Source organism: Callorhinus ursinus, unplaced genomic scaffold (assembly GCF_003265705.2).
Source record: "Callorhinus ursinus isolate GAN/ISIS: 27379988/994484 unplaced genomic scaffold, GSC_fseal_2.0 scaffold72, whole genome shotgun sequence".
Classification (NCBI taxonomy): Eukaryota; Metazoa; Chordata; class Mammalia; order Carnivora; family Otariidae; genus Callorhinus; species Callorhinus ursinus.
In genome coordinates this window covers 5228389-5251700 of record NW_027397134.1, presented here as the reverse complement: position 1 = coordinate 5251700, position 23312 = coordinate 5228389, and the positions used below count along the sequence as shown (strand labels likewise).

At 59.3% G+C, this 23312-nt stretch overlaps 1 protein-coding gene across 11 annotated transcripts; it reads right to left on the bottom strand.

The window, feature by feature from the left end:
* Window positions 1-155: 155 nt before the first annotated feature.
* SMTN (smoothelin) lies at window positions 156-22979 on the bottom strand. 11 transcript variants are annotated; one of them, XM_025858233.2, is made up of 21 exons: window positions 22843-22979; window positions 20962-21092; window positions 16024-16172; window positions 15547-15640; window positions 15374-15452; window positions 15172-15278; window positions 13966-14286; window positions 13805-13877; window positions 13114-13185; window positions 12512-13033; window positions 12142-12314; window positions 8913-9065; window positions 8752-8827; window positions 7485-7649; window positions 7325-7387; window positions 7040-7106; window positions 5558-5731; window positions 5249-5366; window positions 4523-4674; window positions 3394-3559; window positions 322-460 (listed from the first exon to the last, which is right to left on the bottom strand). In XM_025858233.2, the coding sequence occupies exons 2-20, from the start codon at window positions 21010-21012 to the stop codon at window positions 3415-3417; spliced, it is 2754 nt and encodes a 917-aa protein (XP_025714018.1). In that variant the 5' UTR covers window positions 21013-21092; window positions 22843-22979; the 3' UTR covers window positions 322-460; window positions 3394-3414. The 11 variants fall into 11 exon arrangements, with proteins under 11 accessions (XP_025714016.1, XP_073742855.1, XP_073742856.1 ...); XM_025858235.2 differs by having other exon boundaries at window positions 15181-15278; XM_025858231.2 differs by lacking the exon at window positions 3394-3559 and having other exon boundaries at window positions 156-460.
* Between the last annotated feature and the right edge of the window lie 333 nt (window positions 22980-23312).

Genomic DNA, 23312 nt, shown 5'->3' with positions numbered 1-23312 from the left:
TGCTGCGGGAGGGCGGGCAATAGGAGCCCCCCCCCAGTACCCCCGAGAGGCCCGGCATCCCCAAATACCTGGCTGCTGTGGAATGGGGATGTGTGCACCCCTTGCCAAGCTGCCGTAAATTTAACAACCCCAAGAGAGGCAGAGAGGAGTCAGGGTCGTTGAAAACCAATAATTTATCAAAACGCAGCGTGTGTATGCAGGGGAGGGTGTCGCGACAGACAGGGCAGCAGTGGGCAGGCGCACAGGGAGGGGATGGTGCCTGGATGGTGGGGGGCTGCTTGCCGCAGGCGGGCCGTGCGGGCAGGGAGGCTAGACATTCTTGCCTCGCAGGCGCAGCTCGTGGCGCCGCAGGTGGTTGTAGAGCGACTGCACGTAGGTGAAGACGCACTTGGGGTCAGGCTTCTTGCCCATGATCATCATGTCCTCCACCTCCACCAGAGGGACGCAGTCCACCAGCATCCTGTAGGGAGGGGGCACGGGGTGGTTGTCAGCGCCGACCCCGCCTCCTGCGGCTACCCTCTACCTGGAGGTCTTTTCACTGCTTGCAGCCTGTTGGTCTTCCATAAACTCCAGATTCTTGATTGACTGAAGGGGTAAAAGCCTTCGGGGAAGACAGGAAACCCCAGGCCCCACTCACCGAAGCCCAGAAGCATCACTATGGGGAGCCAGGCGAGGCAGGTGGAGGTGGAGATGGGAGAGGAGCACCATGCTCCATTCCAACTCTGGGCACGGCCGCGTCTCTACCCCTAGCCCGGGGGCGGGGGGGGGAGGGGGAATCCTGCCTCCAGACTCCACCCATGTTCTCTCTGGAGGGCCACCTCCTACACACGCTCAATGGCACACTCCAGCTGGCACAAGCCTCCGGGCTGGGCCATTGGATCCAGTGGGGCCTTACCAATGGGAAATCTTTCTCTGCATTAAGGACCCGCCCCTGTAACCCTCTGTGTCCTGGATTATCTCTCAGATGCCTGGCCTGGTACCTCCTGCAGAGAGGCCCGGGAACCCCTGTCCTTGCACCAGGGGACAATCCCACTACATAAGACGGAGGACAGCGAGTGTGTGTGTATGTTGCGGGGGGGTAGTTCTTTAACCCTTACCACCTGCCTTGGCCAGAGCAGGGGAGGCAGACGAGGGTCCCAACCAAAACAGCCAGGACCATCTACAACATGCTCAAGGGTGGGACCGCCCTTCTGTCACCCTCCAGAGTGCTAGCTGTACTTTACAGATAGGGAAACTGAGTCACAGACCAGGAGTCATGTTTCAAGCCCCATAGCTTAGCAGGTGCAAGGCTGGGCCTCTTGGGACTCAAGCACCCCAGCTCTGGCTGCTGACACCTGCCTGGAGCCATCTCCTCACTCTGGAGTCAGTGGGCGGCAGCATCTGACAGCCCCAGAGCTCTAAAGTTGGAGTGTGCTCCTTGGCTCCATTTCCCCTCCTCTCCCAAAGCAAGACCTCTTCTGCCTTGCTCCCTCCCATGTCCATGTTAACTGAATTTCCTTCGGCAGGGAAGGCATAAGGGCAGGAATCGTTCCTATTGCCAACACACCAAAGGGCCCAGGACTACCTCCTCCCATCTTGCACCTTCAAGGTCAAACCTTGGGACCATGGTAGGGCTGGGGCCTACTCCCAGCTCACCTGGACTCCTTCCTGGAAGCAGCTTGGGAGGCAGGAGACCTCTGTTTCAGTCCAGGCTGTACCCCTGGTCAGCTGTGTGCGCTAGATAAAGCTCTGCCCTGTTCTGTGACTCAGTTTCTCCATCTCTATAGCAACAAGTTCTCTGCCTCATTGGAGACCTTGGGAGCACTTAGGATGAATGAGGGGGTGTCTGACTCTGTTGCTGATGTGCTATGTGCCCTTGGGATCATGTCTGCCCCAGGCTGGATTCATTTCCCTGGCTATACTATGGGGAAAGAGGCAGCCTCCCTCTGCATCTTCTTCAAGCTGTGGCTATCACCCCAGGGATCCCAGGCTCCCCAACGTGGAGCTCCCTCCTGCCTCTGGTGTCTTCCCTGGAGACCTTATAAAGCCATTGTTTACACTGGGGCTCACAGCGCAGGGCTCCAGCTGCCCCAGTGACAGGCCAAACACAGGGCAATTCGAGCAACAGCGCGGCTGAGTCACACTTTCCAACTGGATCAGGGCTGGGTTGGCCCCTCTCCTTCCAGGCCAGCCTGCTCGGCAGCAGCTCCTAAGTCCATATATGACCTGGACACAGAACCAAGCCCATCCTCCCCTCACCTGCATGGCTTCTCTGGGTATATGTGTGCACATGTGGGCTGCCCCCGACATGGCTCCAGGCCCCAAGGGGCATCTGAGTGCACGGCTAGCTCTGCCCCTGACTCACATTACTTTGGGCAATCCCCTTGCTCCCTCTGAGCCTTTGTCTTTTCTTCTCTCTACACAACAGGTGGGAAAAGTGATGGGGTAAGGAAAACAGCCGCTAAGTGGGGAGTCTGGCGTTCCGGCTTCTGGCCCTGTCTCTGACCTAAAACCTCCAGGACGCCGAGCCACCTTTCTCCTTCTCTGAGCAGCTCGTCTGGAAGGGACAGTTCGCTCAGGACCTGAATTCTCTACTGTGGCCCTGAGGTGAGGTGACTAGAGAGAAAATGCCAGAGCTGCTGTGGAGATCCAGAAACATCTTCCTGTTACACTGGCCCCACTCTTGAGCTCTCCAATGAGTGTGGCACCAACAGATCCCCAGTGCCCAAACTGGAGGCCTAGCAGATTCCTTGAGCCTCCTTCTCTCTCCCTAACTGGATACATCAGGAAGCCTGTCCAGTTTCTTATTAAGCTGCTTCAGCTATCTAGCCCATTCCTTCCCTCCCTATCCCTCATCCAGGCATTGTTCTAGAATGCTAACCAGATCACATACATCCCTTCTCTGTTTGGAAATCTTTTATGACTCTCGTCCTCAGGAGGAAGTTCAAGCTCCTGTGGCCCTTTCTCCCCTTCCTACCCAGACTAAACTTCCTTCCCTTCCCAAGTGTGCCATGCTCTCTTTCCCTCTCGACCCCAGCCCTGTGCATAGGCTCATCCCTCTGCCCGGGACTCCCTTTCCCTCCTTTATCCTGAACTTGTCATTCAGATCCCAGCTCGGTTTGCACTTTTTTCAGATAGCTGTCCTGGGCCTGCATGCCGGCTCAGGTGCCTCCTCTGGGGTCCCCTCCTGGGCTTGCTCCATCTCAGTCCTACTCATGTGGGTCATCACCGCCCCTTTAGAAGAATGGTCTTGCCTGCTAGGCCCCAAGCTACCAGAAGATCGGGCCATGTCTGGCTCCTTCCGGCTCTTCTCAGGATCCTGTTGCTTCTCCCACCCACCTCCCTGGTCTCTCTCTGTGCCCCTCTGAGCAGATTCCAGCGTACAGCACAGGTGGGCGAGGCAGCATTTCTCACCGTGGGGCCCCTGAGCAGGGGTTAGGACTTTTTGGTTTTTACCAGCCCCTTCTGGACCAGACAGCGGTAGAACTCCTGGATGTACGTGTACACGCACTTCCAGTCAGGCTCTCGAAGCCGCACCATGTCCTCTGTGTCCAGGAGCTGCGGGCAGTCCGCATGGGTCCTGGGGAGGGTAGGGGGCCGGGAAGGGGCAGGGAGGGAGGCAGGGCCCGGGAGAGGAAGAGGGGGAAGAGGCAGAGAAGAGAAAGGGGAGGAGAACAGAGAGACACACACATACACACACACACAGAGACAAGAGTTCAGTTACGTTCTCAGTGCTGCAGTCGGCCGGCCCCCCCCGCATGCCCCTTCCCCATTGTGGACGTGCCGCTCACTACCCATCACTAATGGTGTGCGATGCAGACAGGGGTGGGGGGCCAGACCAGTCACAGATGCAGAGAACTCTTGGGGCAAGCGAGAACGGGGTGTGGGGCAATGGCGTTGGCACTGAGGTTGGAGAGGAGGGCTGTGCCCCAGGGAGGGGGGGTGAGGGAGGCGTGAGAGGAGGTGGGGGAGGGGGAAGAGGAAGAAATCTGGGGGAACCAGAAAGAGAAAAGGAGAAAAGGAAAGACAGATGGAGGGTGCTGAGGGTGAGGTGAGCAGACGGGGTAACGATTCCAAAGTGGAGGGCTTGCTGATGTCCTATATAAGCCTCTGGCAACACCTATATAGGCTGGGCGGGCACGGTGCCCGGGGCCAGGAGCCTCCTTTTGGAATCTCCAGCCGGGATCCCGTGGGAGCAGGAAGCTCTGGTGATAGTGGGAGGAGAGCAGGACAGAGAAAGGGAGAGAGAGAGGGAGGAGGGGGCAGAGGGAGGATGGAGGGGATATGGACAGGGCCACCTGGTGGGCCTTGGCCGGGGCTGGTAGGCGGCCGGCGGCTCCTTCGTTCCGGCGGGCACCTGGCACGCTCAGCGGCGGGTGGGCAGGGTGGAGAGGACAGGGGCTTTCTGGGGAAGGGGGGATCTCAGCCGCTGTCTGACAGTGCAGCTGGCCAGCTCTAAGGGGCCTTGGGGCAGCTGGGCCTGGCCCAGATGCACAGCCCCAGATGCCCAGCTGACACCAGCAGGGCTGGGGCCCACACTTACTCAGCAGATGAGAAGGCCACCTCGAAGTTCTGACGCCGGTTCTGCGGGCTGAGCTGCCCATAGTCGAAGGCCTCGGGGAAGAAGTTGTGCACCAGGGCACAGAAGGCCATCCCATCACTCCAACTTGAGGAGAAGTTCTGGATGTCCACGTGCTATGTATGGGTGGTGGAAGGATTGGTCAGCTTCCCCATTAACTTCTATGCCCCCAGCGTTTGGCATTCCAGACGTAGGGCAACTGGGGTCAGAGAGGCCCTGTAGCTTTCCCAAGGCTGCACAGTGGTTGGGCAGTGGGAACACGAGCATCCTTCAGTTGAGTTTGTCAACTCCCACGTCTGCTACGTATAGGCACAGAGCAACCAGGAGGCCCAGCACCACCCAGCTAAGACCATGGTCATGCCTCCCTCACTCCTTCCCTTACTTATAGAAATTTACCCGGCTCACCCACTCCCATTTCCAAGAGCAATGAGGGGGGACTCCAAGGGTGAGGTCTGGCTCTGAACTGGGCCCCCATTAGGCCCTGCCACTTAATCACTTATTCTGGAATCTAGGGCATGTTGTGTGTCCTCTTTGAGCCTGTTTCCTCATCCCAAAAGAGGGCTTCCATCCTCCCTGCCAGGCACGGGGGCTGTGAAAAGCACAGGGTGTGAGAAGGAGTTCTGCAGAGCTGCGGGGTGGGGGTTGTGGGGAGACGAAAGAAGCTAGGCTGCCTGGCCTCATAGAGCTCACCTCATAGCCACGCGTCTTGGCTCGGCACCAGTCCAGCAACATCTGCTTGATGCTGTTAGCGTTGGGGACCCCAAAGCTGGTGGAGCGCTGCACGGCTGCGCGGGGTCCACCAGGGCTGCTGCAGGGGCGCGTGGGGGTGGGTGGTGGTGAGGGTAGGCCTGGTCACAACACCATAGGGGACGCTGCCTCCGCCCGCCCATCCAGCTGGTCCCAGGCCCCGCCTTCCCCGTCCTTCAGGCCCCTCCCAGCACAGCTCCCAAGGCGCCTTCCCGTTTCTGGCCCCGCCCAGCCACGCCCCCTGCTACTCACCCCGCGGCGCCTTCCTTCTCCAGCTTTTCAATCATGGCCTTGCGCGCCTGGGAGGCCGAGGTCTTGGGAAGGCTCTGCGCCTTCATCAGCTCTTTCTTCTTCTCTGCCTGGCGTTTCTCGAGTGCCGCCAGGCTGCCGGGCCGCGGGCTGGCGTCATCCTCGCGGTCAAAGATGCTGGGGGGGAGGGTAGGGAGGCGACTGTTAGGCTCCTCCTGAGCCTCGACCCCCACTTGCCAAGGGAGGGGTCTTGTTGTACCCTACACCCTGCGGTATATCCACCACCGGCAACACAGGTCAGCAGGGGAGGCGTCCTTATCACACCCATTTTGCAGAGTAGACTGAAGCTCAAAGGACAAGAAGGTGGGAGCCACTCTTTTCGACAGACTTGGCCCCTGGGGAGTTCTCTGAGAAGGCTCACTCTCTGATCAAGTTACTAGGTGAGTTCAGATTCTGGGCACTATCAACTAATAATACCCACCAGCATAATCAGAATGATGGTAATAATAATAGCTCATATCTATTGAGCCTTTCCTATGTGCCATTTTTAAACTTAACAAGGGGAGGGGCGTCTGGGTGGCTCAGTCATGATCCCAGGGTCCTGGGATCGAGCCCCACATGGGGCTCCCTGCTCGGTGGGAAGGCTGCGTCTCTCTCTCTCACTCCCCCCCGCTTGTGTTCCCTCTCGCTGTGTCTCTCTCTCTCAAATAAATAAATAAATAAAAATCTTAAACTTCACAAGGGAAGGGAGGCCTCTGGCCTCAGGTTTCAGAGGTAAGGGATTCAGCAGTGCAAGAACTTGAACACAGGTCTTTTCTGACTCAGAGTTCTTTTTTTTTTTTTTTAAAGACTTTATTTATTTATTTGACAGAGAGGCACAGCGAGGGAGGGAACAGAAGCAGTGGGAGTAGGAGAGAGAGAAGCAGGCTTCCCGCTGAGCAGGGAGCCCGATGCGGGGCTTGATCCCAGGACGCTGGGATCATGACCTGAGCCGAAGGCAGACACTTAACAACTGAGCCACCCAGGCGCCCCCTGACTCAGAGTTCTTGAACCCCTCTGGTTCCCAGCCTGAATTCTGATCCTACCAGCCCCGATATACTTTGTGGGATGGAGATGTACTCCTCCCTCATGGAATAAGGTACAAAAGTGCTCTGTGACATGGAACGTGGTCTGCAGACACTGGGAAGGGGCAGGGCCACCAGGCAGCTCAGTGGCAGGCAGTCCTCTCTACGGGCTCAGTGCTATCACTGCCACTCAGAGCTGGGAGACCCTGAGCAAAACTCTGGCCTCCCCAGTGATGTGGTTGAGGATTAGGTGAGATCGCAAGGGGACCAGGAGTGGCCTGATTCCTGCTCTGACTCTCCCTGACTGTATTCTTATCACCTTCCAGCACCATGGTCTACCCCTCTGTAGAATGGGTGTGCAGTGAGGTCCCATGTGGCTCTGACTCCACGTGGTCAGGGGATGATGGGTACCTGTGCTCACCTGCCCATCTTCTTGGATGATGACGAGGAGAAGGTCTTGGTTTGCACCAGGGTGCTGCTGCCACCATCTACAAGAAAGGGGAAGAGGAGCAGGGTGAGGGCTTTGGCTGGACGTCAGGAGGTAGGGCAGGGGGCTGTGGGGGGGATGGTGGTAGCCACAGGCAGAGAAGAGAAAGTGACTGCTGGACAGAGAGACACACAGATGAAGGTACGGAGAGAGAGCTTGAGGAAGAGTCTGAGGAGGTGGGCAGGCAGGCAGGCACAGGGCGACACCAGGCGGCCTTACTCTCCGAGCGCCTCACAAAACTGGACTCCACTGTGGTGGTGCGGGCCGTCCGTGTGCCATCATCTGGAGGGGCAGGGGATGAGAGGAAGAATGTGAGGCATGGGGCCAGTGGGGTGGCTATATTCCACCTGGAGCCCTGAGCCCTGTTTGGCCCCCTTACTGGAGTGGACGAGCCGCTCAGTCTTGGTGACAGTGCTGACAGCTGAGCCATCGGCTGCCCTCTGGCTGTGCTGCATGGTGGTTTCAGTGGCTGTGTTGCCACGGCCCTCCCCTGGCCGGGCCCGTGCCTCTTGAAGCCGCCGTTCCCGTTCCTTGTCCCGCTGGTCTGGGCGGGGGGTGGGGGGGATGCCCCATGCATGCCCAGAAGGGCCACCCATCACCCACACAGCACATATGCATGGGCACACAGGGCACACAAGATGGGGTGGAGGGCAACTTGTTAGAAATGCTGAAGACACAGGAGACAAAGGCCCTCTCTAGGAGTAGCTGAGGGTGAGGGGAAAGCTATAACTGGGGGGGGGGGGGGGGGGGGGTGTGGTGTGTGGCAATGGACTCAGGCAGAAACGGGGAATATGGACGAGCTAAACTCAAAGGGGAAGTATTTGGATCCAAGAAGGGCGTTTCTATGGGAATGAGTAACTTATTCCAGAGTGAATATGCAGATCTAGGGAGGAAGTAGCAGAGTTCAGGGAAGAAGCTGAGTGAGGCTAGTAGCTGAGTGGGTCTTTAAATGGGCCTTAGGTGGGAAAAGAGCAGCTGGAGGAAGATTCTGGGCACTATCTAGATCCAAGGAGGGAGTAACTGGAGGTACCTGAGAAGTAATTCAATACAGGGAAAGAGTGGTCAGGAGAGAAGATGGCAAAAGGGGTAAGTGGGCCTGAAGAAGTAGGTGGGTGGGCACAGGGGCTAGGTGGTCATTAGTGGGGCCTGGAGGAAGCAGTCAGATTCAGCGAGTATCTAGAGCAGCAAATGAATCTAGAAGCTGAGGGAAAGAATAGCTGGGTCCAGGAAGTGCTCAGGGAAGGGGAAGCTGGGTGGGGGGCAGAGGCTATGGTGGTCATCAGTGGCTCTCAAGGAGAGAAAAGCAGCTGGGGGAAGGAGTATTTGGATTCAGGGAAGGAGTAGTTGGCAGCACTTGGGGAAGCAATGGGATCCAAGGAGGAGTAGCTAGGAAAGGGAGTAACTAGGTCTAGGAAGGAGAGGAGAAGCTGGTTGGGGATGGTATAACTGGGGTCACCAGGGGGAAAGAAGGGGCTAGGGAAGGGAGAAGCTGGATCCAGGGGGAAGGAGGTAAGGGAACATCTGGGGCTAGAGAAGCTGGGTAGGGCAGTTTACTGAACTAGAGTGTCCATGAATGGACCCCAGCGTAAGGGGAGCAGCTGGGCAATGGAACAGCTGGATCTGGAGTGGGGCAAGTGGCTCTCTACCTCTCTTCTTTTGTCGGAGCTCACGTAGTGCAGCCCGGATGAGCTTCCGTTCCTCATAGTCTGTCGTCTGATCCAGCTGCAGATAGAACCCGTCATTACCCACCTGCTGGCTGCTGGTTCCTGCCTCCTGCCAACCCCTAGCCCACCAGATCTGGCCATACCATCTTGTCCAGGATGCTTTCATCCTCGATGGCCATCAGCTCCTCAGCGCTCAGCGGGCTCCGCCTCTCTGGTGCTTTGATCACCCGGGTTTGCTCGGCGCCATTAGCCACTTCCACTGCTGCAGAGGGGGGTGCTACTGGCTCTGGCTCCATCTGCAGGGTGGGGAGAGGGCGTGGATTTTAAGGAGGGGTGTAGAGGAAACCAACCATGCCCCCAATGGACAGGGGACCAGGCCCTGGGTCTATGGGCACAGCCTTAGAAATATCCACCAACTGGCCAGACTGCCCATGCAAGGATGGTCATATTGTGGTCAGACTCAGGGAAGAGGCACTGATAGCCTTGCCATAGGGCTTCCCATCTACCCGGAATGGTGTTAATACAATTAGCAGTGCCAGCAATGGTGATTTTCATTTGGTATTAAGTGTTGTATAAACACTAGGGATTTTACTGTCCCTATTTACCATAAGGGAAAACAGGCTCAGGGTAGCTGCATGACTTGCCCACAGTCCTTCTGTAAGTGTGATGTAGCCTGGGGTCTCAGCTGAAGGTAGCTTAACTTTCTGCTACTTCATTCCCAGCCCCCTCCCAGGCAGGCTGTGCTCTGTCCTGGCAGTTCCCAAGGCCTGGGTCCTCCTGGGCCAGTGCCCAGGCAGCACATGCCAAACACATACACACATACACACACACACCCCAAAGGGGCTGGACCAGGGCCCTTGGGCTCCTGACCAGGTGTCCGACTGGGACTGCTCAGAGCCAAGTCCTCTCTGAAGCCTGCCCCTGCTCCCCCTAAGGGGCCTGCAGCCCCAACCTAGCACCCTACCCCTCCCAGGCCACCTTCCAACCATTTGCGGACAAGCCCCCAGCCCAATTATCACAGCCCCTCCCCTCCTGGCAGGGCCTCTCTGTCTGCTCTGAGGGTAAGGAGAGCCAAAGTAGCAGCTGCTTTAGGGAGACTCAGCCTGGCTGGGGCAGAGGAGGGGTGGGGGTGGGGGCTGGGCCCTAGCCAGGGGCCGCTGGGGCAGCCACCAGGCATGCCTCAGGGCCAGGAGCCTGGCACCCTCTCGCCTGAGTGTTGGAGCACTGGCATCCCAGTCCCTCTGCAGATAGGTTAAACTGAGGCTCAGAGAAGGTAGTGGCATAACTTAAGGCCCCTCAGCAGAGGGAGAACCCACTCAAAACCACCCCCCCCCTTCCCCAGCCCATAGGGACTTACGAGACTGCCGCTGCAGGCAGGGCCAGCAGAGGAGCGGCGGCGGGTGCTGAAGGCAGGCGGGTGGGCCACGGGGGTCCCGGCATCCTCAGCCGCCTGGAAGAGGGCCTCAGGATCGGCAGCGGCCAGGAGCAGCTCACTGGGCTCCAGCTCAGGCTCAAGGTCAGGCACAAGTGGGACCCCCAGCCGCAGGCTCAGCACCTCCACCTGCCTGCCCAGTGCATCCAGCCGCCGGCTCAGTGCTGCCGTCTCCACCCGCAGCTCTTCAGCTGCCCGGGCCATTGGCTCCATGGCTGAGGCTACTGCCTCAGCCGCCTGGGTCACTGCCGCCCGGCCTGCCTCAGCCACTGCCCGCAGCTCCTCCAGCGCCAAGCCCAATCGCTCCTCAAGGGCTGCAGCCAGCTCAGACCCAGGCCCAGGTACCCCTGGCATGGTGATGGCAGGGGCTCTATGGTGGGGTAACGAGGGGCACAGTGGTAGGGACAGTTGCCTCTGGCTGGCAGTGTCAGAGTCTTTGCAGCTGGCCTGAGGGCGAAGGCAAGGGCAGTGGGCCTGCCCCGCCCCTGCTGGCCTCCCGGCCTCCCAGCCTGCCACCCGCCAGCTGAGGCTGGGGCCCAAATAGAAACCTATTCTGGGCTCCCTGTGGAGGGGGCTGTGGGGGAGGGGTGGCCTGCCCAAGCAGGCAGACTGCCAGGCCTGGCCCTGGCCCTGCAGAGATCACAGACTGGCAGTACAAAAATGCTGCACAGGTCCTGAAGGACTACCTAGGCCACAGCCCCATGCCCCACAGATGGGGAAATCAAGGCAGGGAGCAAGGAATGGGTCTGCCTGGGCCACCATTTGCATTAACTGTGAGGATCCAGTCTGCCAGACTCCAGAGCCTGCACTCCTTTGCCTTTAGGCCATGCAGTTTTAGAAAGCCTTGAACAAATGGGGGAAATGGAGGCACAGAGAGGCGGGACTTTGAGCAATCTGCTATAACAAGTGTCTCGTCCCTAACATAAATATTCTCTGGCCTGCCTGTGGCCCTGGGATCCAACCACAGATTTTGAGCACATTTTAGGCACTTTTCTGCTTTCCCTTGATTCTAGATGGGGAAACTGAGGTGAGCTGGTGGTATCAGATGCGGAGCTCACGGTTGTACCTCCCACCCACCTCAAGGGCCTCGGCCACCATCCCCTCATTCTCTTGGCAGAGAGCAGTTAGGTCCTGCTCTGCAGGGGAAAGGGTGCTTTCTTGCCCCCACCCTCTCCCAGTCACCCCCGAGAAGGCTCTAGCCATCTCACCTCAACCAAAGTCCCATTCAGTCCCCAGTGCAGCCCAGAGGACATTACCTGGGCAGCCGGACGGCCCACTGGGGATTCCTTCCCCAGCTGAGCTCCCAGCCAGCTGATCCCAGGCTCAGGAATGAATAATGGAAGGGTGCAGCGTATTCAGTTCTCATGGCACCTGCTAGGCTGCTGCCTCACCTGATCGGTACCCCTGCCTGTCCTCCCATCAATGCTTCTGCTCAGCCCCTGAGAGATGCTGATGCAGATGGTAATCACTAATCTCCAATCTCCTAAGAGGCCAGGCTGATCTTGGATGAGATCAGCAGCTTTGCTTCTTGGGGCTGAGGCTCAGTTTGGAGTAGGAGCAGGGACACTGAGACTACCACAGGAAGAGGGGGCAAGCCCTCATCACCACCCTCTCTGAGCTTCCATTTTCCCATCTGTTCATTAGGAATGAACCAACCAATTTTGGAGTAAGGACCAGAGATCAGCACGTGGGAAGCCTGAGGCCAGTACAGAGTAAGCTTCTGACACACCTAGTGGGCGATACAGACCCTAGTCTGCCCTTAACTCTGCCACCAACTGGCTCTGGACTGTAGGTAGCCACCTGCTCTGTCTGGGCCTCAGTTTCCGTGTGTGTGCAATGGGGGAGGAGCAGAGCCAGAGGAACCCCGCTAGCCCTACAGGCTGAAGCAGTCTATATAAGATTGATGGATCGTGAGGCTGGTGGGGTAAGGAGGGGCTCACCTTAATGCTGCGGCCTCCCCGACTACCGGGGGAGGCATGGCTGAAGCTGGTGACGTGAGTGACGCTACCCAGCTGGGCCAGGGTCCCAGGGCTGCTGATATGGGTGATGGTGCTCTTGCCCCCACTGCTGGTGCTGAGGAGGGTGGGAGGCGCCCGTAGCCCCAGCGTCAGTTCTGGAGGGGGAGAAGGGCTCCTGTCAGATCAGCTGCAGTGAGGGCAATGCCAGCCAAGGTTAATGGTGCCCCTTGCTCCCAGCACACCCTTTGGAGACACCCTGAACCCTGGCCACAGCACTTGCCCTATGTGTAGAGCTGGGTGGCTGGCTGCAGGCACTCATCCCCAGCAGTGGGGAGACAGCAGGGAGGCCTACCTGCCCTCTGGTTGCCTGTGGGCAGCAGCACTCGGCTAGTGGATGCCTGGCCACGGCCATCCTTGATCTCGATGGTGAATGTGGTCTTCATACTGGCCCCTGGCTCAGCAGTGCCGACAGGCACGGGAAGCGGGGCACTGGCCTCCTCTGAGCGGGCCACGGGCCCCCCTGCTCCGTTTTCAAGGGGCCTGGCAGCCAAGCCCCGCCCCCTGGGGCCCTCCTCCCCGGGGCAGCTCTGAAGCTGGGCCAGGGGCCTGGCTGTTCCTCGTGGCTCCTTGCTGAAGCGGGAGGAGGTGGCACTGGGGCCCCGTGAGGAGGAGCCACTGGAAGAGGAGGCAGGGGTAGTGCTGGTGTGGGAGGGGCCCAAGAGTCTTGTGGGGGTCAAGGGACCCAGGGCCAACCCAGGTGGACCATCCTGGAGCCCAGCAGCCATAGGAGAATCAGAGGTGAACTTGCGCACACGATCCCGCACGGAGCCGGCCCGCTGGAATGGGGAAGGTCCACTGGCAGGGGTCGGGGGTTCTAGAAGGGGTAAGAGGGCTATCAGTGACTTGGTGGGACAGGGACTGCCCCGAGTCTACAGTAGTGGGAACAGGTAGTACCTCGGTTCTGGGCTGGCTGGCGGGGGCTGAGCACGGACAGGGAGCGTTGGCAGGGACGGGGTCCAGACAGGTCTGGCAGTTTGGAGAAAGGGTGGTGGCCAGGTGGGGGAAGATAAAGGAGATGTGGATATGGGGGTTCCACCTCTCACAGTTCTCTCCTCCATACCACCTCAGCCTTCCAACCCCTTCCTGTACCCCAGCCTCCCCATCCCGTCTTGTACCTCCTTAGCTCCTGGCCCCCCACTCAGCTGTATCTATCTTATAGGCTCCTCCTTCTCCTCCCACACTGACCCTAGGATGACCTGGACACTCTTGGGGGCTGGGGCTAGGGCTTGGGCTGGAGGAAGGGTGCCCAGATCCTCCCTGCCGATGGGGATGGGGGACCCCCCCCCCCGGCCAGTAGGCCAGGACTGCCCATGGCCTCAGCTGGGAGATGGGCGCACTCCCTTATTGGGGAAAAGAATGTGCCTGAGGCCCGTTGCCTTTCAAGGCTGTGGGGAGGCCTCTGGCCATGGGTTGGGGGGGGTGGGTTGGGGGGGGCGGGCCAGGCTGGGGGTGGGGACACTTCAGGGCAGTGGGAGGAGTGTCAGGGACTGCCTAGCCTTGAAGAAGCTGAAGCTGTCTAGGCACTAGAGCCCATTTTCCAGACACGGAGGGGGAGGCCTGTAGCTACCCCTCCTGGGACCCTCACCTGCTCTCTTTGTATTGGAAGGACCTTTGGTGGGGCCTTGGACAGCTGGGGGCTCTGTGGGGCCAGGCAGGAGCTGCAGGGGAGACATAGCATAGGCAGGGCCTGACTCCCAAATCAAGGAGCTCACCTGCCTGGCATCCCTGTCCCTCATCCACACTCACCTTGCTGACCACCTGCCTCTCCGTGCTGGGGGTGGCTAGTGCTTCCTGGGGCTCAGGACTGGTGGCCCTGGGTGGGCTGGAGGGTGCCTCGGGACTGCCCACAGCCTCAGCAGCAGGACACTGGGCCGCAGTAGGCTCTAGTGGAGGCTCAGGAGAAGCAGTGGTGGGTGAACTGACGGGTGAGGCAGGTAAGCTGGGTGTGCCCCCAGGTGGGGCCCGCAGCAGGAGTGTCACCGTGGTCACATCCCGGCTGGTGCCCTGGGGGGTTGGGGTTGGTTCTGGGACCTCTGCCTGCTGCTCCTGTTTCTCTGGCTCTGGCACCTGTGGGTGACCCACGGGATGCAGCCAAAGGCTCCCCAGGCTGTCAGGTGCCCAGGGCAGAGCATGAAAAGCAGAGGGGCTAGGCATAGCTTCCTGTGGGCACACCTGCACATGCATGGACACCGATCCTCACTTCCCAACCTCCTGGCACTGCCTAGTGGAGGGTAGTTCAGAGAGGACCAGATCCTATGCCAGGGGTTGGGGATGAAAGGTGACCTGCTGGGGACTCCCGGCCTTAACAGATCTCTGGAGCTGAGGCCCCAGAGCCCTGATCCTAGCCTGGCTAATCAGTGGGTGTGTCTGTGGGGGTAGTCCTTCAGTGACTGGGACCCAGCGGCCTCTGCTGGCCACTTAAGGAATCTACACAGCTTGACCACACTCCCTGGAGAACAGTCAACTCTGTGAACAGTGTTCCACCAGTCAGCTGGGATGTGATAGGTAGGCCCTGATAAGCCAAAGTCAGGATGTGGGCTGTTTGGATAGGGAGGGACAGCCCTCAGGATGGGTTTAAGCTGGGGAGGTACCAGGGTCAGATCTGCATTTCAGGGAGATTGCATTAGCTACCGAGTAGAGGCTGGATGGCCATGGTGGGTGAGAGGGGGGCAGCAGGGTGATAAGGGGAGACACACTCGGGAGCATTATAGACAAGACCACTTTGGGGGGAAGGTCTGGGTAAATGCAAAGTCTAGACTGGGTAAATGCAAAGTCTAGACATGTGGCCAGAAGTAGCCCAGGAGAGTAGGCAGGGGCCTGAGATAGAGCCCTGGTGTCCCGCCCCCCCCCCCCCACCTGGGTCAAGTACCAGCCTAGCAAAAACACACAGGTGCTCTTTGCTGCTGGCATCCATGGGCACAGGACACTGGGCTACGCTCCCACCCTGCTCACCTTCCTTACCTCACACCGTTCCAGCCTCTGTGCTGCCCGCCCCTTGCTCTCCTCTCTTGAGCCACTGTTGGGACGCCCGCTGCACAACCTCCCAGCCAACGTGACAGCTGGAAGGGAAGGACAAAATGTCAGGTGCGTGGCCCGGAGGTGCTGGGGGGAGCATGCAGCAGGGCACAGAGCGGGGCCAGGGCAGGGCACCTACCCTCGATCTCCTGGGCCCTTATGCGGCGGATGGCAGCTCGGATCAGCTTGCGTTCTTCATACTCACCGGCACCTCGCAGCTGGGGATGAGAAGCAGGCCACAGGTGCTGGACTGCGGAGGCCGGCTCCTCACCTGCCCCGCCGCCCCAGCCCCTGCCCTGGCCTGGGCCTCACCAGCGCGGTCAGCTCTTCCACATCATTCATGGACTCCAGCCGCCCTGCCAGCCGTGCCAGAGCAGCTCGCTGCTCCGCCTCCTGCTGCTGAGAGCTGCAGGGACATCGGGACTATAACCGCCACTGCCGTAGCCAAGTCATGGAGGATGTGGGCTGAGGGGAGGGGCCAGGACAGGGTACCCAGAACCTTGACAGAGGGGCAGGGAGCGGTGCACCCCCTCTGGCTCCCCACTGGCACATGCCTGCCCATGTCCGTGAGCACTAAAACCACAGGCTCAGACGTGCTGTCAACACGGGTGTGTCCAGGGCCCTGTGACCGGCGAGTGGTCCGGGCCCGCATTCATCCCGGTGTATTCCAAATGCCGGCCTGCACTGCCATCGGCACACCCAGATGGGCGGCAGACACAGCTGTGCTCATGCCCGCCTGCACAACGCCAGCCTCCTCCCACCTGCATGACCAACGCCCTGGCCACTCACTGCAGCCAGTTCTCCTTGTTGTCCTGCCGCTCGGCACGGAAGCGCTTGGATGCCAGGGCCTCCTCCTCACGCTGCAGCTCCTGCCGCTGCAGCTCCCGGATGGCTGAGCGGATGCGCCGCCGCTCTGCCAGATCCGCTGTGACCTCCAACTGTGGGGCGGGCAGGGGTGAGGGGCGAGTCATTTTGGCTGCCAGGGTGGAGGGCGGGCACCAGCGGCCCACAGCTTGGCCTGGGCCACAATGAGTGGTCTGTCTCTACTCTCTCTGCCACATGCCTGTCACGAGCCTGCCCTCCCACCCACCCAGGGTCTCGGGGAGACCCGGCTCATGGAACCAGAGCTCCTGGACAGGCCGCTGGGCACTGTGGTTTACAGAGCGGGTGGCCAGCAACTGCCCACCTGGGCTAGTTGCCAAGCCAGGCACTGCTTCCTGAGATTTGACTCCTGTCTCAGAGTCCTTCATCAAATCCCCAAGAGCCTGGGAGTCAGGAAGAGGGAGGCCACCCTATGGGCTCCTAACAGGGTCCCTGGGAGAGGAAAGGGTGATTAGGGCAGCTGGAGTCCACCCTGTGAGCAAAGAAGATTCTCATGTTCTGGTCCCAAAGCACTACAGCCTTGCTGGGGGTAGCAGCCTCATCCACACTGGACTGATGGGAAAACGGAAGCAGAAGCAGGTGCTCAGGAGTCCTAGTTTCTTGCCTGGCTGGGGGCTATTTTTTTCCCCCTGTACTGACCCAATCCTAACCACCATCAAAGGGACCAGGGCCCAGAGTAGGAGGGTCAGTTCCCCAGATAGATAATGCAGCTGCACTAGGGTCTACCCAGGGCCCTAGAGAGGGTATCAATGGGGGGACAGGAGCTCCCACCAGCTTCTGGGCCTCTCAATCCCTGGGAAATTGGAGGCGGCTGGTCTAACCAGGTTCAGGAAAGGGCACCTTCGCTGGGCAGAGTCAGCCAATTCTGTTGTGCCCTCCCCCCCGCCTCCCCGGTACCTCTCCCCACTACAGTCTGTGGCTCAAGAAAGAGAGGACTGGCCTGGAGAAATCATTCAGGGGTAGGGTCCAGGAACCCTCTACCTCCTTCCTTATAGCCTCCTCCCCAGTCATTCCTTCCTACTCCAGGATGGGAGGCCAAGAAGTGATGGGGATAGGTTTCAGCAGGGTGTATGGGCTGGCCCAATCTGCCATCAGGTCACTTGTCCTAGTCTGAAAAGAGTAGGGGGAGAGCTCTGGAGGACAGATCCCTCCATGGTTCCTTCAGGCTCCACATTTCTGAGGAGCTATGGGAGGGTTCCTTGAGGCTCATGCCAGAACCCCCAGCTTGCTCCAGCCTCAGTCCACGCCTGGCTGGGTGGTCAGGAACATGTCCTTAACCAATCTGTGTCTCGGTTTTCTTATTTGCCAAATGGAACAATGGCTCCCACCTCAGGGCAGTGGGTGGGGATGGGGTCAGTGACTTGGGGTCCCCCTGCATAGCTGTGCATGCAGTAAACATCACCCTCTCCTTGGTTCTAGCCGCTTAGGAGGAGAGAAAGGCAAGGGTAAATGAGTACAAGATACAAGATATCAGTAACATTTATTGAGACCCTAAATGACAGATCCTGCACTGAGCCCCCAGTCTGTCTTAATCTCACAGAAACCTAGGTACTTTATTACTCCTCTCTGACAGATGAAGAAACCGTGGTTCAAGGGGGAGAAGTCATTTGCTTACAGCCAAATGACCTGAGCCAGGATTTGGACCCATGTTTCTCTGACTCCAGGGTCAGCCTTGAGCTGAAGATAGCTCTGTTGCTAGGGTCTGTCTGCCATGGTGGGTACCTCAAGGACCTTGGCACCACTGTGTAAGGAACCCTCTCTAGCCTGGACTAGAGAGAACTATAAAGGGGGCCTATTATAGCAGAGGGAGGGACAATGAGGCTCACCTTCCCACCCTCCAGGCCTGGCCTCAGAACTAGAGCTTTCTGTGGTACACTTGGAGATTGTGGACAATCCGTGGTACACTTGGTGATTGAGGGGTCAACTGGTTCAGTCCCCCTGTACAGAGGGTAAAGACACTAAGAGATGCAATGACTAGCCCTCTGTCTCCTGGGTATCCCTTCTGAATGCCCTGGGTTCCAGAGATGGGGTTCTTGTCCCTGAAAACAGCCTGTTGTGGAACCTTGGCTACCTCTGTAATCCCTAGGAGCCTCACTGTTCCCATCTGGAAAATAGGATCCTCCATCTGATCCCCCCACCAAATGAGTGGAGTGGGGCTGGGGGAAGGACAACCTATTCCACTGGTCATCCCCAGCATGACCCTATCCTTTGGGCCTGGGTATACTGTCTGCCCACAGTAGCCCTGCTGTGTGGCCTATGTTCCCCGCCCTTTCAAGCCCCACCGTTGTGTGTGGAGGGGGCTGTGGGAGGGAGGGAAGGAAGTACAAAGCGCCATTGTCCACCAGAAGGAAGGGGAAGGGGATAGGGCGGTTTCCGAAACTGCCCAGTGACATTCTCCCGGGAGGAAAGAGGGCACTTCCTCCTCCTTGGGGGCCGGGTCTCCGGGCCTTTCTGTCCTCGCTGCTGGGGAGTGGGGGGTGGGGTCTGGCAGGCCCCGGCATCTCTCTGGGACTCAGTCTCCCCACGAGCACAACACAGAAGACTTTCCAGGCATTTCCTCAGTCCCAGCTCCTCCAGCTACCCTGGGAGACCGGCCGGCAGTGGAGCGAGGCCTCGCCAGGGGGCGCCGAAGGCCCGCAGGCTCCGGAACCGCCCGCCCTCCCAGGGCACGGCCTCTCCCGGGCCGCCCCGAACTGGGCGCCCGGTGGGGAGCCCGACAGGAAGCCCCCAGCCACCGCCTGCTTTAATGTCTCCGGCTACGGAGAGGAAATCAAAGTTCATAGCACTTAAGCGGCTTCCCTAGGTCACCCAGCTAGTGAGCGTCGGAGCTTGAACTCGAACCCGGGACCGAGGCGGAGGGCGTCCGGGTATGTGGCGGAGGGACACGCGGCGTGCCTGTCCCCAAGTGCCCCCATCCCGCGCAGGCACCCCGCCCCGTCCTCAGGAATGTGCGGGAGCGTAGGCCGGAAGCGGCTGCTCGGGTCCCCGAATCGGCCCAAAGCTGGGGCGCGGGCCAGCTTTCCCTTATAAGGCCTGGCCCCGCGGGGAGGAGCCCGGCTTGGGACGCCCCCGTTCTTGCCACCAGGCCGGCGGGAGCCAGGCCGGCGCTCGGGGCGGGGACCCTCGGCAGTGCCGGGGCGAAGTAATGGCGGGCGCCCCGGCCGTGGAGGAACCGGTCTGGGAGTGGGAAAGACCTCGCGCGGCTTCGCTGTCCAGGGACGAGGGGCAGCGTCTAGTCAGTCCTTTCCCAGGGAGGGGGCGGGGCTGGGCCGACAACAGCTACTGCTTTGGCTCCTTCTCTGAAATCCCACATGGGGTGGGGGTTGGCGACTGGAGAACCCTGAGCCTCACAGTGGACCCCTCAACATGGAGATGCCCGGAGACCTGGCTTTCTTTCCGGAACCCTCTGCCTCTACTACCCCCAGCTGACTTCCTGAGGGGAGGTCGAGTTGATGTGGTGGGAACCGCTGAAAAACCAATGGGGCACACAGCCGGCTGTGGCGGTGGCAGACACCCAGAGAGTCTAAGGGGCTGGTCTGAGGGCACACAGGCTGACTGCCTTAGGTAGGTCATGGCGGTACGGGCCACTGCCCAGTGACCCCTGCCTCCAGAAGAATGGTATGGGGGTGGGTAGGTCAACTAGCCTTCCCCTAGGGAAGGTAAATCTTTAATCCCCATTCCTCTGGCTGCTCACCCTCACAAAGGTAAAGGGCTGGTGGGGGGCAGGGCTCTGGCCCCTCCTCCAGTTCAGTAGCTCCCTGCCCTTGATAGTGGGCACATGCCTGCCCTGTGGTGTTGCCCTACAGCCTTTCTGTGCATGGGGATGGGTGGGCTATGGTTAGACAGGGCGCTCAAGAAGCTGGGAAAAGAGTAGGCCTATTCTTCCACTCTAAGATCTGGGCCCATGCCTCATCCTATCCCCATGTCAGCTCTAGGGCCTAGATATATGTTTGCACAGATCTCCCCCTCCCATTTTACAGGTAAAGAAACTGAGGCTCAGAGAGGGAAAAATGACAGCGTTTACAAGGGCCCCCAAGGCCTTTCCCTCTTTATGGGATCTTCTGGCTTTGAGTTACCCAAGACTTGGTCCCCCATGGCCCTCTTTGGGGTTTGTTTGGATCCTGGCACATCCTCTTTGTAGCTGGGGGCCCTCGGGGAGGTGATTTCCCCTCTCTGAGCCACAGTGCCCTCCTGGCTTTTGGAGCTGCTGTGGTCACAGCTTCTGTGAGATGGTCTAGCAGCCAGCCTGACCCCTGCTGTGCCCTGGCACTTTTTTCTAAGATTTACTTATTTATTTTAGAGAGAGAGTGTGGGAGCAGGGTGAGGGGCAGAGGGAGAGAGAGAATCCTCAAGCAGACATCCTGCTGAGCGGGGGGCCACATGCGGGACTCAATCCCAGGACCCTGAGATCACGACCTGAGCCAAAACCAAGAGTCTGGGCCACCCAGGCGCCCCTGCGCCCTGGCATTTTTAATCATTGCTGCTACTATTATCATTATGGCCAGCCTCCAGGGGCAGGCACTGCCCAGGTTGTTGCTTGGAAGAGCAAATCTAGCCTCCCCACACCTGTAGCTACACATGGGCGAGTCCTCAGCAGTTACTGTTTAAACAGGTGGTGGCAGTGGGGGGTTGGGAGGGACCAGGCCTTAGCACCTGGCATGGACAGGCACATGCTACTAGGTCCTCTGCATCAGCCATGCATAACAGGCTTAGTCCTGTTCCCCTGAGCCCTCCTCCTGCCCCCTCCTTTCACCCCGCCTCTTGTCAGCTGAGAGGTAGCCTGGACAGGCCCTGCCTCTGACCTGGCTTGCCTGTCATCACAGCAGGGATGAACAGGCCACTTACCAGCTTTCGCAGGGCTCCCTCGTCCAGACCGGCTAAGGCTTCATCCGCCATCTCGCTGGCCCCTACCTCTGTCCGTCCCCTCCTGGTGAGATCTCCAGTGCCTGTGGCACCTGACACCAGCTCAGGGAATTCTGCAGGAGACAGACATGAATTAGGCCTGCTGGGGCCTCTGGAAACCACAGGCACTTGGGCTCTGTGCCTCAGTTTCCCTCTCTAACCCATGATCATCTGTTGGTGTCCCATCCTTGCTACCTGTGGCCCCTGGCTGGGAGTTCCCCTCTATCCTAGGCTGGCATGTTGAAAACTTAACAAACCAAGGGGGGGAGTCTCTGGTTTCTGCCCAGCTAACTTGATGCCAGAGGCTGTGTGGCCTAAACTGGGCTCTCTCCCTGTCTTAAGCATCAAACAGGGAGAGTAGAGACCTGGATTAAGAAGGCCCACCACAGCCTGCTCACCACCAGGGGGTGCCCGCCAGACTCCAGTTTCCTGCCCCACCCACCTATCCCCAGGGCCTGCCCAGTCCCCTCCCGGACCAAAAGCTGAGTCTCTCTGGCTGTGGGCTGTGCCCATATCCAAATCCATGCTGCCACTACCCTTCATTTCCCCAGGTGATTTAATCCACTGGAGGTAACATCCTGTCTTCCAGTTCTTGACCACAGCCCTCTATACACACCCCTCCCTTCTCCCCTTCCTACCCTCCCCCTGATGCCAATCGTCTAGACCTCATGAAGCCAGGTGTCCCGACACCCAGCTCCTCCTGCCAATTTACAAACTTAGAACTGAATTTCCCAGCTAGAATGGCTTTCAGAACCTGATCCGTCCAACCTCTGGATAGGCAAAGTGAGGATTGAAGAGGGCCAGGGATTTGTCAGAGGGGTAAGGAGGATCCCAAAGACCCAGAGGGCAGGGATGGATTTAATCAAAATCTTGGCCACCTCTGGCTCCTGAAGCCCCCTTCCAAAGTGCTCCTAGGGGCTCAGGTCACTCCCTCTTGCCCCATCACTGCCCATCATGGCCCCCTAAATCCTGGCCCAAACTTCCAGCTCCTTTCTTCTTTTTTCAGCCCTCATGTCTTTATGGAATTTGAGGGACCACAGCCTGACACACCATAGGTGCTTAATGTATGGGGACTAAAATGGTCCCAGGATTGCCCCCCCCACCCCATGTTGATTCATCCCTCAGTCATGCCTTCCCCCTCCCCAGAACAGTCACTTGTCGAGTCACCCCATCCGGTGAAGGGGTCTGGTGGGGTGAAGGGCGTCCCTAAGCCGCAGTTGGGGTTCTTCGGACCCTGCCTGTTCAAGTGGTGGCTTGCCTTTCCCATCCCCTTAGGCTTGGATGGGTGTTAACCACCCATCTTCCCTCTGTTGGGGTCCTTGCCTCTATCAACCTACTTTGGGGTAATCCCCCCGAAGTGCCACTCAGCAATCACCAGACTTTAGGTTCTGTGGACACTCTGAGTTCCCCCATGTCTCCTGAGGGGCAGGGGTCCCTAATGCGAAAGTCAGAACGCCCGGGGGACTATAGGAAGTGTCTTTCTCCTTAGGGACTCCCGCCGCTGCCCCACTTCAGTTCCAGGGCTCCCTGTCACACACACAGCCTGCGGCCCCCGGGGATTAAGAAAGACCTCAGAGTAATGTGGGACGTTCCCCAAGGTGCGTGCCCCCACAGACCAGGGTCCCTGGGGGTCGTGGAGCCTCCTGGAGGTCCGTGGGTGGTATCCTTTCCCGCGGTCTAGAACCTTATCCCATGGCTTAGAGCCTCAGTGGATGGGAGGAAGCTCCCAAGCCTGGGAGTCCCAGAACCCCTGTCCAGATATCCGCGTTCCACCGCCAGGACCCGTAGGGGGTCCCGGTGCCTCCCAGAGGCCTGCACACCCACCTCTCAGTCCGGCCCACCGTTCGGCGCGGGCTCAGGCTAGGTCTCTCGGGATCCGACAGAGACTAGGAACGGTCAGGCGGAAGGCGCCGCAACCGGGATCCCAGTCCCCCTCAGCAACCGTCCCCGAGATTCTGCAAGCACCGCCCGTCCAGCCGCGCCAGCCTCCCTGCCCGCCCCGCCCCGCGCCGCCGCGCCAGCCAGTCCTTAGGAGGGTCCCGCCCATTCTCGTGCCCCATTGGGGAAATTCAATTTGACGGCCACGCCCCCACGTCAGTCCCGCCCCACGCGGGCCGGGTTGTAGGGGATCATAGTCTTGGGGCCACTACCGCTGCGACCTTGGCTGGTTGGGCAGGCATCGGCAGGAGGACGCAGCTTCGCATCAAAGTCAGGGAGGGCGCCCAAAGCCGGGGTAAGTGGCCCGGGCTCGTCCAACTCGTGGAGTCTTCAGAACAGCCCCTCTCCGCCCTCCT